Below are 15,554 nucleotides of genomic sequence, written 5' to 3' on the forward strand. Positions count from 1 at the left end.
TTTGACATGTAGCCAAACAGCTTGTTCTCACAGGGCTTTAGTTTCCTATTCAAGGCGGAGGCCTGTGGATCGGTTGATTTGTTAAGTTTTTTTTTACATTCTCATATTGGAAGAGTCAGAGCCCTCCTGGTTATCCATAAGTCTGTAATTTAACTGGAAAACTCGAGCCTCAACACCCATTTTCTCAATGTTCACTGCCGCTTTTGTCTCCTGAAGTATAGAACTGGACCTTCCAGCGGCCCTCATTTAGATTCTCAGTTCCTGGTGTTTATGTAAATGACAGGCAATACTTAGGATGTTTCTCATCTGATCTGCTCTCCCTTAGGTCTTAATTGTACGTGTTCTTTCAAGCTTGTTCCTGTGAAACCACTTCTCTCTGGCTTGACTCTGTGAGCCCCTTCTGAAGGGTCAGCTGTTCTGGACTTGGTCCAAGGGACACTGAAGCCTCATGTGCCAATCTCCCGATTGCTGGAGACATCTTCTTTTCTTCCTTGCTGGCTATCACTTTATATTCCTTGGCTTCTTGGGTAAACCTGCATTGTACCAGGTTTTGGGGAAGGAGAGTAAGACAGATGCCCAGGATTCTTTGTTTTAAGGAGTTCCTTGTTTTCAAGAGAGACGAAGAATACTAGGCAATGCTAATAGGCCTCTGCTTCCAAAAGTACCCTACCTGTCTGACTGATAAACTGATAGGACTCATTCTTTAATTATTGCTTTACTTAACAAAGGAGTATCTGTTTGCCTGCCTTTGAGCTAAGCGCTAGAACAAAGATGAACAAAAATGGCACTGCCCACAGGAGTCAGCTACTACTAGAGAAATGGATATAAAACATTATATCCGGTATATTCGGTAATGCACGTAAAAGTGCTCCACTGCCGTTTCATGGGAGGCATGCATTTTTTTTTTTTTATTTCTAACATCTACACTAACTCAGGTGTAGGGTGGCTCCTGCACCTTTTAGTAAGGTTCTCAGAAATGCACACATTAGCCACCTTCTGGCAACAAGCTTCCACTGTTACTTACTTTGACCTACTTTGTAATTCTGCAACAGTTGTCTTTAAAATGGCCTCATTTCCTATGCACAGACCAAGAGGCACAGTGGTAATTGTTTTATTTACAAAGAAACCCCAGGTACTTGCATGTGTTTTTTTTCCCATGCCTGGTAGCTATTGTATGTTTCTTCCTTCTTTGCTGCAGGTGAGAAATGAGCTAAGTCCCTGTGATACTTTGTTTGGTTTTCAAGTAAACTTTAGAAACTGTTTGGGGTAGTAGGATACCTGTAGGGTGTGGCTCTTTCATGCCTCCTAAAAACTCAAGGATCAAAGGAACACCTACTATATCTAGTAATTGTTAAAAACTACATCGTTAGCTGCACAGATAATTTAGTAGGTAGGAGGTTTGTCACTGAAAAATAATTTTAGGGACTGTTTCCTCAGATGTATTCTAAAGATGTTAGCAAAGTATAGTAGTTCTCAAAAGTCTCTAACCACTATTGGTGTCATCTGTAAATTTGTTACATTAAAATTTTTAGGCCTAACATCACTTAACTGAATCAGAAACTGCTGTAACCCCAAAATCTGTTTTAATAAGCCCTCTAGGGGGTTCTGATCCATGCTAAAATTTGAGAACCACTGATTGCATATTATATTATGGCTTCAATCTGGTCAATGATAGTATAAGAGTAAAATCAAATACAATATGAGATTTCACTGGATTTTTTTTCCAGAACAAGTAGTTTAAAAAATGCATCTTTAGTTTCCATTTTCATTTATTTTTGTTACCAGAGCTGAAATAGGAATAGATACTACATAGTCCAGGAGGGAACACAACCAAAATTTAAGTGGCGCTGGAATAAATCTCTTGTAGCATAATATCTAAAATATACATGTTCTGCCTTTGGATAATTAGATCAAAATCGGTGTTGTTAGATTCTATTCTTTAAGCTAAACGGTCGGGAGGAATTCTGTTAGAAAAAAATTATTCTGTTTTGCTTTGGATCACAGAGAAAAATGGAAACGGGAGCCCTCAGAAGATGAACAGGAGCAAGGCACCAGTGCAGAGAGTGAGCCAGAGCAGAAAAAAGTGAAAGCCAGAAGACCTGTCCCCAGAAGGTGCAGTGTTCGCTTCAACATCTGCTTCTGGTCCAGCTTAACTTGTGTTCGATTGAAATGATGCAGTGCTCGAATGCGAGCCTTACCTGGTGGGATGCAGTGTGTTGTGATTCTGGGTTTTGAGTGTCTGGTTCACTTCTTGCCAGCCCACATCGCTAGCTAGCGATCGGATGACTAGCATCTATTGAATGTGAGTGTTTGCTTGGCACGTGGCTCGGAGGGCCTCTTCCTGTTTCTTACTCCATGGCCCATTACTTACGGGGAAGAATGTATCTTCTGCTTTTAAAATAAGCTTCCTGTGTATTTGACTTGTGTATAAGTTCTTTTTTGGGGGAACTACTGTTTTGAAACACTGCTGTCTGGTCGAAAACCTGCTTCACTGTTGATTACCTTGTTCAGCTCCTCTATATAACAGTAAGCAGACAATTTGCAGAGAAGGAAGCAGGCCGAGGTGGCAGGAACCTTTGGTTATTTTTGATCAGAGAGAGATGGCAACACATGGAACTGTTGACGGGGCAGAAAGGCCTAAGGAAGAGACTTCAGGAGAGTTGACCTCCTTGCAGTGTTGCTTCAGATGGGCTTGGCACGCTGGTGCCTGTGGGCCAGATGCCACTCACCACCCTGTTTTCTATGGCCTGCCAGCCAACTGTAGCTTTTGTAGGTGAACGTTTATAGTTTCATGGTAGGGAACACTAAGTATGAATCCCAATTAAGTGAAATACCTGTCATCCCTTCAAAAAGAACGCTGTTGTTCTCATTTGTAGATAGGTATATAAAAAAAAAATAGCCGAATTATTATTTTCTTTTGAATTTTGTCAATAAAAAAGGAAAACTTATTTTCTTTTGTTACGAAAGTAAAACTATGTAATAGTTTCAATTTTGCCGCTTGTCTGTGAAAGCCGAAAATTGTTACCCTCTGGCCATTTACAGCAAACACTTGCCTCCCCCTGGCCTAGGGCATTATAACTGTCCTCCATCCTATCCCCCAGGACAGAAATTCATCAACTGAGTTTTGTCTCCTTTCATCTGAGTTCAAGCTCTCAGGACCGGAAGGCCACTCCAGTTCTGTCTTCTAGATTTGACCTGTAATTTGTTGAATCCTTGATCCTCTATCTGTGCAGTGTTAGTTATGATAGGTACGAGAGAAACAGATAGATATGGTTGTGAGTTTTCGTCTCCTATTTTCTCCTTTCACCTTGTTAACCACCGATGGAGTGTTTGGTGATTTCCCTGTGAGAGCTAGTTTGTGGTGCTCTATCCTGCTTGTGCGTGGCAGTCACCAGAAAGGACCTGTACTCAGTGTGTCCGATGGGTCTGTAGCAGGGCACTGTCTCAGGTATAGTCTATGCACATATAAGAAAAATGTATGTGTAGTTATTTCTTGTCCTTTCTCCCTTAATACAGGTGGTAACATTCCATCCATCTTGTTATGCATTTTTCTTTCATTATCTTGGAAATCTTTCTATACCAGTATGCGGAAAACTCCTTTTTTTAAATAGTTCTGTAGTATTCTGTTTACTGAACTAGTTCCCAATTGATGAACGTACAGTTTTTTCCTGATCTTTTGTTATTGCAAATAATACAGGGAATATCTTAATTATGCCTGTACTGGTACATATCTGTAAGATCAATTCCCAGAAGTAAAGCTGTTATATTTGTAAGTTGGATAGATATTTCCAACTTGCCGCCCAGGAGATGCCAGCAGCAGCATTGCTGCATGCGTATTTTTGAACAGTTGAGAGCCGTTGCCCCAGAACCCCCTATGTCTCCTATAAATGACTGAGGATTATCAGCGTTAGAATCACTTTCATGATGAAAATGCAGATTTCTAGTGAATTAGAATCTCGGGGAATGGGACCCAGGAATATACATTTCTAACAGCCCCCTCCACCCCGGTTAATTCTATGTGTGGACGTATCCCTGCTCTGGGAAATACAATTACATAGATTTGAAGTAGACACCGAATGATAGAGTAAAAACTGCCATTTTTTTTGTCTTCTCATTTTAGAACAGTGCCCAAACCTCGTGTTAAAAAACAGCCTAAAACTCAGCGTGGAAAGAAAAAAAAGCAAGAGTCTTCCGATGATGATGATGATGACGATGAAGCTCCCAAAAGGCAGACTCGTCGCAGAGCTGCCAAAAACGTTAGGTAGGGTATGACGTTTTTTTTTCTAACCTACTGGAAGATTTTCATTAGTGTGAGGGTGATCGTGTAGTTGGTTCATAGTTTAGGGTCATGCATCTGATAGGCAAAAATAATGACATGTATCCGGAGGTGGCATTTCAAAATCTGATCCATGTTCTTGCAAAGAGAACATTGGCAGCCAATGGGACTATGGAAAGCGTAGCAATAGTTCATTTCAAGCCTTCATTCCTGTTAAGAGAACTGCTTCAAGTTTAGGTCGTGTCCCTCCTGTCGAGGTGTAGCATTCGTGATGTTTTCTTCATTAACATCCTTTTTGAGGAAAGATGTTTGGGTTGTTGTCTCGCTTCTTAATTGCTCTTTGAATCAGACCAATTCTTAAGTTCAGACAAAAAATTCTTAGGAAATTCTTATATACTGATATTTGGGTATAATAATTTCATCAAGCTTACTAATAACATAAGGAGCTTTAATAGAAAATGAAATAAAGGAATAGGTACATATAAACATTAATATTTTACTTTATATGCATCAAAGGGCATTTAATTTTCTCTTGGAGGATGTGCAGGTTTCTTTTGCTTTACTTAGAGCTGGTGAAACCGAATACTGGAGATAGTAATAACAGTCCCAGTGTATCCGGTTAATAATTCCAAAGCTGGAAGTAGGCTTTGACAAGCTGACGTAGAGCTTAGCACTCTTGCCTCCTACAACTGTACTGCATCCAGGAGTGTGTGTTTCTCTTGTTGTGACTCCCAAACCATTTGTTGTCACTTTATGGTGGAAGGTGACATGTGAATATTTTATTACCAGGAAGAATGTTTGTTGACGTTCTCAACAGTTTGAAACTACTTAAGTTTCATGTTCTTGTTATATTGGGAGACAAAATACAGGGTTGAAACATGTAAATCTTAGAAATGATTGCTTTGGTTATGCCTTATAGTAGCACTTTTTTCTATTTGTTACGCATTTTTTCCCTACCATATGTAGTTGTTTCCTCATTTGCATAGTAATGATGTCACTAAAAAATGGAAACACAGGAATGTTCTGGTAGCTTTCTGTATCTCGCTTGCACAAATCATTATAAATATAGCTTCAAATATGAGTTAGCTTTCCTACAGTTTCCTGTGAACATGTATCAATACATTAAGTAGCAAAAAATGAACTTTGAGCCCACTTTATACATGACTGATCTGTAAAACAGCATGTTGGAGCCCGGAAGGTGTGGTTCCTTATTCTGATGATGGTGTGTATTGCAGTGTTACATTCTGGAAATGCCGTTTCTTGTTTATTTCGCGCTGTTTCTCCTGCAGTTACAAAGAAGACGAAGACTTTGAGACGGATTCAGACGACCTCATCGAAATGACTGGGGAAGGTGTTGACGAACAGCAGGATAACAGTGAGACTATTGAGAAGGTCTTAGATTCCAGGCTGGGCAAGAAAGGAGGTACGGGTCTCTGGGAAGCCAACTTTCTACCTGCACGGGAAGGCCCAAATTTTATGTATTTCAACTTGGAAATGATGAATTGCAGTCTGTGCCCATATTTGCTGTGAAATGTGGAAGCTTTTCTGACCCCGTCTTCACGTTTCAGAGCTGAGACTGAGAATATAGGGATGTGTTGAGGATGTCTTTGAGATTTTAAACTGAAGTTGGTAACACTGTGGACGTATCTTTTTAAAAAAGCAGTGATGGGCAGAGATTCTTGATCATTACATTAAGCAAATATACCTTTAGTTGTTCCTGAATCTCCTTGTGAGAAAAATGAAACTGGTTCAATTCATATTTGGATAACAGTGAAGATTTCCTTTTTTTATATTGACATTGAGATACCTCATAACTCAGGTTCTTTATAAAGTAATCTTTCCATATAGGAGATATCAAAATAATACCTAATTCCTTTTTTTTTTTTTTCATCCAGCCTCAGTTGAGGTTAAGAGAGTTAACAGAACTCTTGGGTGGATAGGTCACTGGTGGGGAGATTTTTATCTTCTTACTTTATTCTTTATGCTTGTAGAGACGGTTTTGTTAGGGATCAAAAGGACATTGCAGTTCTATTTTTATTGTATTTGGACACAATGATATCTCTTGATTTCACCAGCAAATTTTGGAACACATTTTACAGTGTAAAAATAGTGTTTGCGTTTTGAAAATATTTGAAATTACTGATCTGATTTATCCTGTATTGTGAATTTCTGCTTTTTCAAGTCAAAGGATTTTGATGTTTTAGCCAAAAAGAGACTCTTTAGACAATTGCATACTTGAGAAACTTTTCAATATCTGGTTTCATGTACTTTTTAAAGTCCATTAAAGACTGAATCGTTTTTGCAGTCACTGGAGCTTCTACTACTGTATACGCGATTGAAGCAAATGGAGACCCCAGTGGTGACTTTGACCCTGAAAAGGATGAAGGTGAAGTCCAGTACCTCATCAAGTGGAAGGGTTGGTCTTACATCCATAGCACGTGGGAGAGTGAAGAATCCTTGCAGCAACAGAAAGTGAAGGGCCTAAAAAAACTCGAGAACTTCAAGAAGAAAGAGGATGAGATCAAGCAATGGTACATTTTCCATTGTGGATTGAAAAAATATATTTGCAGCCTGAGGGAAGGGAAGGTTCAACCCTGCGCACATACCTGTCGGTCAGCGTAATGTAATCAGGTTATTTTGTGTGAGAATAGGGACAGAGGGGTTCTACTTCCTGTTTTATGACTGTGCAAAATATGCTACTTCACTAAATCACATTTTTCCTTTGAGTCACAAATAAAAATATATAGCCCTACGATAGGGGTAGGTTGTAAAGCATTGAAATTGAAAATTTCCAGGGGTATAGTAATATTTAACTTCAAGGTGCTGTTGTCCTTTTATAGAGCTATGATGCTAAGAATAACTAGTTCTCAAAAAACGCCACGTTTAATCACTCCTAAAGCATGTATGTAGGTATACGTATATATATGTATGTGTATATATATATAAAGGCATGTTCTCTTGTAAGTCTGGAAGACAGTTTTATTGTCCTGGTCTGTTTAGAAACATGAATTTATCACACAAAATAGTTAGGTTTCTTTATAAATAAGCCACATCAGAGAGGAGAGCATTGGTGTTTCATATGAGTGAGGTTTTAGTGTTTTCTAAAAGTGTTTGTTTCTTGTAAAATCTCTGGTCTAATTACTAATAAAGGATTACGAAAAGGACAGGTAGCAGTAAAGATAAGATTCCTTTCGTATCTCTGACTTTGCTTTGATAGATGTGTATAGCTCTCCCAAATGTAATGAGTATGCACTTTTTCTGTCTGTCTTCTGTACAGGTTAGGGAAAGTTACTCCTGAAGATGTGGAATATTTCAACTGCCAACAAGAGCTAGCCTCAGAGTTGAACAAACAGTATCAGATAGTAGAAAGAGTCATAGGTAAGTACATGGAAACTCATTTTAGCAGAGTTTGAGCTCCAGGAATAATGGCGTTTGCTTTTGGGAGTTAACGCAAATTAAACAGTGCATCTTACAGGTTCACTTTCTGAGAATAGATAGATGCCTAGATTTACTTTGAAGGAAAAGCTAACAAGATTTGGTAAAATTTGGATATGGGGAAATGAGAAAAAGAGGTGTTGAGGATGATGCCAAGATTTTTGAGCTGAGCAAATAGGAGAATAGAGGTACCATTTACAAAAGTGGAAAGATGGAGGGAAGAGTTGATTTTCAGAGTGGAAGACGAGCTCAGTTTGATACACTTTGTAGTCATGTAAACGGAGACTGTTGAGAAGCATGTAGCACATGTGAGGCTGGAATCCAGAACTTTTAGTCTGGGCTGGAGATTTACATTTGGGAATTTATCAGTATGTAGATTTAATAAATCATCAGAAATAGTATACATGGTAAGAACAGGAAGTCTGAGAGCATTCCAGCTTCTGGAAGTCAGAAAGAAACCGGCAAAGGAGACTGAGAGAGGAGAGTCCGTGAGATAGGAGGAGAGGAGAAAGAGAGAGAGAGAGAGAGAGAGAGAGAGAGAGAAAGAGTGAGAGAGAGCGAGAGGGAGAGAGAGAGAGAAGGCAGGCGATTGATTCACATGGCTCAGGAAGGAGGAAGTGCTGCTGGTCAAATACGGGGAGGGCTTGACTTGAGACTTGACCCTTGAAAGCTGGCAGTAGGTGTGATGCTGCTGGTGCAATGTACCCATGCAGTGTTGGGGAAGCAGGCCTGAGTGGGGTGGCTTCAGGAGAGAATGAGGGGGGCAGTGAGTAAAAACAACTCTACAAGGGAGTTTTGTAATGGAGAACAGAGAAATGGGGAAATAGCTGGGTAGGGCTGTGAGAACCAGACCTGTTGTACTTTTTAAGATGCGAAATAGAATATATTTTTATGTATAGGACCTAAAATGTCACTCTTGACTTGATGATAGTGGTAACTTTTCTATCTTCCATTTGTTTAGCTATGAAGACAAGCAAGTCTACATTGGGTCAAACAGATTTTCCAGGTAAGCAAGAGACTGTGTTTATAAATGCTTAGCATTTAAGAGCAGTTCGTGTTTTGCAGAGTATTTACAGTTTTGACACATCGTATTTCATTAGGTAGAGGTAAAACCGAATGTCGCCCCTATAGTTTAATTGACTGTTGCTGATGTGAGCATTTTTATGTCTGAAATAGCACATAGTCGGAAGCCGGCACCTTCGAATGAACCTGAATATTTGTGCAAATGGATGGGACTGCCCTACTCAGAGTGCAGCTGGGAAGACGAAGCCTTGATTGGAAAGAAATTCCAGAGCTGCATCGACAGCTTCCAGAGTCGGAACAACTCAAAAACCATCCCGACTAGAGAGTGCAAGGTATGGTGATGGCTGGCTTTGGTTTTTGGTTTTTTGTGTCAATGCAAAGGGCTGGTCAAACAGAGATGGGAAGAGATTACAAAAGGAAATGGTAATTCCCATGTTGGAAGAGAAAGAAGATGACTTAACCTTGACACCAAAGAAGAATAATTAAGAGGAGAGGATGAGTTGTATAATGGCTTTGCTGACTTCTTTAATCTTATGATTTATAGAATTAGATACATCTAGTTGGGGATTGTTGAGAATACTTGAAAGAATTTAAATACTTTAAAGAAAAGGGACAGCCAAGGGGAGTGTCTCTGGATTCTAAGGTAGAAACCAAATATATTGGCTTTGTTATTTGCCAGATTGTACAGATCCTTTTCTTTCATTGGAATTCCTTCTACGTGTAAAGTGGTGTCCTTGGGTCCCCACTAATAAAAGTGTCTATAAGACGTGGGCTCTGTGTTTGAGAAGTTGACATTTGAGTTCCTGGCACCAAACCCCTCTGAAAAGCAGTTTGTAATTGAGGGTCAATGAATGTGATTAAGACTCTGGTCGGAGAAATATAGAGGTAGAAGTTACTGAGCTCCAGTCATCGTGGTAGGTTTTAAAGATGAAGTTGTACTTGAGCTGCCTGGTCCTTGGAGAATGGATCGATGCTGGACAGACAGACAGCAGGGTCCAGGTTGTTGCCCTCCCATGAACTATATCAAGAGAAAGACATACCTGTAGTGCAGTACGAGGACTTACAGACTCAGGGTTGGAAGAGACGGAGGTGTGTGCATTCGGGCCACAGTGTGTGTCTGGAATACCTTGAAGCATATTTTGACTTTCTTCTGCGGGTATTGCTATACCAACCCTGCTGAGTGGAGCATCAGGATGGAAACAGTATTTTATGTGGAAAGCTTCCTCTAAGGCTGGTATGCAAGAGACTCCAGAGCAAGCAGTTCTTAGAGCCAGAGGCTCCAGCTGGGAAGATGTCACAAGTGCATGAGGGAGGAATAGTGTGAGGACCAGGGAAGTATCAGTGGGGACTCCTGTGGCCAAGTGAATTTGGGAAGCATTCCTGAATGAATTTCTCCCGTAAATTTGCAATATCCACAAGCTTGTTAACTTTGAAAAAGTCACGAGTCATGGAATTTATGTATCTTTTTAATCCATTGTTTCACAAACTGACTGGGCCACAAAATCCACATTTTGTGCAAACCGTAGAGACTTGACCTTACTAGCCCACTATTCTTCACACCTTTGGAGGTGAAAACTGCATCCTTTCCTGCAGAAAATCACACTCACACAGTTGGGGTTTCAAGGTAGGTGGGCTGCATTTCAGACTTCACAAATGTCATTATGGTGAAGTTCTGCATATTGGGTATACGGATTTTCCCAGAGGCATTGTTTTGTACTGTTGGTCAGAGTTAGGTAACACCCAGGTGAAAATAGGGGACTCACTGCCATAGAGTGGAGATGATGTGAAATAAGTGCCATTTAATGATGTTCACAGACTTCGGAGAAGAGCCAGTTTACTGTAGAATGTTTTGGGATGCAGTCCGGTTTTGGGAACGTGGACCATGATGAATGGAGTTGTGGGGTGCTTGGGTTGGTGATTCAGATGTGGAATTTGGATTTTTATGCTTTGGTGCCAAAGATATAAATTGTGGCTAGCATTTTAACATAGGAACAGGAAGAAAGTTTTCTTCAGACCCAGGCTTTGTTAATTTTTGTTTTTCAGGCCCTGAAACAGAGACCACGATTTGTGGCTTTAAAGAAACAGCCGGCATATTTAGGAGGGGAGAATCTGGAACTCCGCGATTATCAGCTAGAAGGTCTCAACTGGCTTGCTCATTCCTGGTGCAAGTAGGTAGAAAATACGTTTGGAATTTTCTTTACTCTTTATGATTCAAAGAATTCTTCCTACTGTGTATTACAGAAATAAAAAAAATTATGTGATTGGGAGAAGTCCCTTCACAGAGCGTTTTTTTTTTTTTTTTTTTTTTTTTTTTTTTTTTTTTGCTGTGCCCCAGGCACTGTGCTTGATGCCAAATTTCACAGAATTTTTATGTATGTATAATACCATTTTAATCTGAAGTCTAGAGTAGTTGGTCCTCTGTATCCATGGTTTCTGTATCCACGGATTCAACCACTTGTGGATCGAAAATAGTTGGGGGAAAAAAGTTACGGTGTTGCTGGCATGTACTATGGTTGCATCTGTATTAAACATATACAGCCTTTTTTTCCTTGTCATTATTCCCTAGACAATACAGTATAACAACTATTTACATAGCATTTATGTTGTGTTAGGTGTTACATGTAATTTAGAGAAGATTTAAAGTACACGGGAGGATGTGTGTAGGTTACACGCACATACTACCAGTTTCATATAAGGGGCTTGAGCATCCTTAGATTTTGGTATCCACAGGGGCCCTGGACCTGCTGATCCCCCACGGATACCTATACTTTGTTATTTAGTTATTTGGGGGGAATTTGTCATAGTCAGAGAACGTGTCAGATTATGTTGTTCAGCAGTTTAAATATCTAGATAGTATGTTCAAATCTTTGGTGTGGAAGGAGTTATTCTCAGAAGAAAAGAAAATGTCTTTTTCTCATTCATTTTCTCCCTAGGCCAGGGAAAGCCTTAACTTAATTCTTACAGTGATGCTGAAGAATAGTATGATTCCGCCCCCACGGCCCCCCACACACACCTGAGATTGCTCTCCCATTTAGAGGAAGGTCTAAACAGTTGAACCAGTGAAATTGTCCTACTGTTTGTAACAAAGCCACCTTTATCTTAGGAGAAAAAAGAGATGAGCCATTGATAACGCTTGAGATTTAAAGATACTCTGAGACAGTACTCAGAAATTTTATTCACCAAATTCAATTGCAAATTCAAGTACTTCTTAATTACTGGGTATTAGGGCCCCATCTAGGCCTTGAGGATGTCACAGTGAATGAAGACACACGATTTCCATGTCCTCACGGAGCATACAGTGTGAGAAGTACCTTGAATGCTTACCTATCTGCAAATTCCCCCACATGCAAACTCTTAATTCTTCAGTGTTTAGAGTAAAGCAGAAATTCTTATTTCAGAGGTAGATGACAGCCTGAAGATAAAAGCACGTGAACTGTTTTTGTCTAGTTATATAGGGATATGTACACAATGACTATTTCCCAATTGAACCGCCTACTACTCTTGGTCCTGTAAATCTGATGCAATATTTAACATTCCATTGTGCAAATTAGAGAGCCTGAGATCTACTTCATATGACCGAGAATGTGGGCCTGCTAGAACTATTCTAAATTGCTTGAAAACTCTGTTTCAGAGAACAGCGAGCCCTAATCTTCCTAAAGGACATTGAAAAGCTCAATGGGACCTTACGAAGTTTTACAGTGAGGGTTCTTAGGAGCACAGATGTCATGTCCTTTGTCCAGAGTCCCACCATGTCATGTAGAGTCCTTGGCCGGCCTGTTTGACTTTAAACTGACCAATTCAGAATCAGCTGAGGACCCACGCAGCTCTTAGGGCCTGGTCACAGGACGTTGACATTTAAGTAATGTGCTGTTTAGATCTAGTTTCAGAAAGAGAAGCAAATTCACTCAAATCTACTTTAATGTGTATATATATATGTGGACAGTGGCAGTTTGTTTGGGAGAGGAAATGTTGGAGAAGATTCACCCTGTTTCCTCCCCATTGATGAAGAAAGGTGAGCGAGACATGGGAGAAATTACTCAGAGGAACACGCTGTATCTGAACAGTATATAAAATTAGGTGTGCCTGAGATTTATAGGGGGTACAGCCTCCTTTTTCTCTCTTCCCTGAGTATGTTCTGCTTTGTTCTCTTCTGCACCTTTTCTCTAAAACTAGCCATTCTGTGGAACACAGAATGTATTTTAAAAAATTAATTTCTTCTTGGCGAATTAAATGTCTTGTTTTTCTAATCAGTTAAGCTGTTTTTAACTTGTACGAGTATATTACTGCCTGTTCTATCTGGTTCACTGATTAATAAGCATGTGTTTAATGTGTAAACCTCCAGTGGCCTGATTTTCAAGAACCTTTTAATGTTTGCAACATGGATTCTTTTCTGCCACACGGGCTATTTTCTATTTCCTGAAAATACTTTCCAACTATGGCCACCATTTCTTAAAAAATGGTTTTTTGTGTGTCTGCACAAGATCTTTCCCTGTTAGTATCCTGCTAAAGTCCAGTCCATCTGCTGGAGCATTGTTTCTCGAAATGTGGTCCAAGGAGGAATACACCTGCATCAGAATATCCAGAAGTGCTTGTTAAAAATGCACTTTCCTGAGCCCTTTCTCAGCTACTCTGATTCAGTGGTCTAGGACAGGATTCAGAAGCCTGCAGCCTACCCCTGCTGCAGCTTGGAGTCGATTCCAGCAGCAGCATGCAGGTCTAGAGAGCCGTGTACATAGCCTTGAACACCCCAGTGGCATGCAGTGGAGTGGGCGGGTAGTTGGAGCAAAGGCACGGGACTGTCAGGCTCTAGGGGCCGGTCACCAGCAGTGGGACTAGCCAGTCTGCCTCTGCTTTTTCAGTATTGATGCAATCCACGGTCATGTGCTTGTGTACACCAGTGTAACAAAACCCGCCTTCTCTGTTCAGAGGGAGAGCGGTACCAGACCAAAATGCAAGGTCAAAACAGTTGGATCAGGCTCTTGCAGTAATCCAAATCTTGATTATGCTTAGATCACTTGTTTTTCTGCTGTGTGTAGCTTCTACTTCCTTCTTATGTAGGAGACTTAATTGCAGATGCAAGGAAATACAGTTGAGGCTCACCACCAATGTCCTGCTTGGTGACAGGGCATCGGTGTTACTGCTCTTTGTGCGCCTACTTTTGTGTGTGTGTGAACTAATGTTTTGGTTGTTTTGTTTTTCTTTTTTTTCTTTCTGCAGAAGTAACAGTGTAATCCTTGCTGATGAAATGGGCCTAGGAAAGACCATCCAGACCATATCGTTCCTCTCCTACCTGTTCCACCAACACCAGCTGTATGGCCCCTTTCTTATAGTCGTCCCTTTATCCACCCTCACCTCATGGCAGAGGGAGTTTGAAATCTGGGCACCAGAGATTAACGTAGTGGTTTACATAGGTGACCTGATGAGCAGAAATACGGTGTGTAAACAAAAAGAACTGGGATAGAATCTGTGTTATAAATGTATTTTGGAAATTGACCTAAAGCCATTAGAGTTTTGTTAGTTAAAATTATGATTGTGACACTGCTGTACCCCTAATGTTGGGAGATTTATGTATCACAAAAATGCAACTCAGGTATTTTTTAAAACGTGCTTATTATTGAAAGAAAAGCAGTAGAAGTACATGAGTGGGACTCTCTCTTCGGATTGCAGCATTAAGTGTTTCTACTCTCTGTCCTCTGTTTTTCCAAGACCATTTCTAAAGGATTATAAGATGGAATTAATACCTTACAGAATGTTAATACTATTTCTGCTATTTCAGCAGAAAGGTATTACTGAAAACAATCGAGTTTGTTACCCAACCTTTTAAAATGGTGACTTTGCATAATTTAGAAGAAAGGACTAAGGAAAAGGTCAATGAACCGTTCCAGGGCTGCAGAAATGAAAATTATTTGTCTTTTATCAAACTTAACGTGAGAGTCAGGAACTTAGAACACAGGGACTTAAGTTTATCTTTGTTTAGCAACTCATTTCTGGATAATAATTAAGTTTTTAAAAAACACCAGTTATAAGCCAGGCCCTGTGCTGGGTGCTTTGTGTATATTAACTGTCTTCAAAGTCGATGGTATTCTTTCTAACCCACTGATGAAGACACTCAGAGTTTTAACACTTGTCCCTAGGCCAGCGATACTAGAATGTGGGGTGGTTGGGACACAGCTGTGTCTGGTCTCAGACTTTTGCTCTTTCGCCCCTGTATGTTAGAATAAACTCTTTCTGGGGGATTGCTTACAATAAGAGCAGGCCCTCAGGAATCCTTAAGTCTTTGAGAACTACTTTATAATTATATTAACATGCTAATTCAAGTTTGTTTTTAGTAAATATTTTTCTTGTCTACTCAACCTAAACACTGGTAGATGTCATTGCCCTAAATGTGAGTTTCTAAGCATATAGTAGTTCTTAGCTTTGTTAATCCATTGTTTTAACCATTAAAAAAAGAAAATAAAAAACTTCCTAGGTTATGCAAAATGGCTTTAAGCAATGCATTCAGTGGTGAAGACAAAGAGGGTGAACTCTGAAAAATTGTGGAGTCAGAGAAGCTTTCTTTGTGGTTTCCAAGGCTCCCTTTCTTTGTTCTCTCTTCCCACTTGGTGGTGGTTACCTGCATGTACGCCTTGTCCTGTTCTCCGGTTCCTATGACGACAAACTACAAGAGCTTGATCATAGGCCATTGTGCTGGCTGGGTGTCCACTTACACCTCAGTATGAATGTGTTAGTTTTGTGTTCTTCACACTGACATTTTCACTCATGTTAAATTATATCTTCATTCCACAAGCCTCCCTTTCCTTTTTCTTGGGGGGGCGACATC

The 15,554-nt window shown here is 40.1% G+C and overlaps 1 protein-coding gene across 4 annotated transcripts in view; it reads left to right on the forward strand.

The window, feature by feature from the left end:
- CHD2 (chromodomain helicase DNA binding protein 2) overlaps window positions 1-15,554 on the forward strand; it is a 95,065-nt gene that overhangs the window by 26,671 nt on the left and 52,840 nt on the right. For all 4 annotated transcript variants that reach the window (XM_033100388.1, XM_033100389.1, XM_033100390.1 and 1 more), the window contains 9 exons: window positions 2,005-2,112; window positions 4,121-4,261; window positions 5,566-5,699; window positions 6,582-6,807; window positions 7,554-7,654; window positions 8,673-8,717; window positions 8,888-9,066; window positions 10,778-10,902; window positions 13,952-14,168. In XM_033100388.1, coding sequence (XP_032956279.1) covers window positions 2,005-2,112; window positions 4,121-4,261; window positions 5,566-5,699; window positions 6,582-6,807; window positions 7,554-7,654; window positions 8,673-8,717; window positions 8,888-9,066; window positions 10,778-10,902; window positions 13,952-14,168 — 1,276 coding nt within the window. The remainder of the gene's footprint in view (window positions 1-2,004; window positions 2,113-4,120; window positions 4,262-5,565; window positions 5,700-6,581; window positions 6,808-7,553; window positions 7,655-8,672; window positions 8,718-8,887; window positions 9,067-10,777; window positions 10,903-13,951; window positions 14,169-15,554) is intronic.

Source organism: Rhinolophus ferrumequinum, chromosome 28 (assembly GCF_004115265.2).
Source record: "Rhinolophus ferrumequinum isolate MPI-CBG mRhiFer1 chromosome 28, mRhiFer1_v1.p, whole genome shotgun sequence".
Classification (NCBI taxonomy): domain Eukaryota; kingdom Metazoa; phylum Chordata; class Mammalia; order Chiroptera; family Rhinolophidae; genus Rhinolophus; species Rhinolophus ferrumequinum.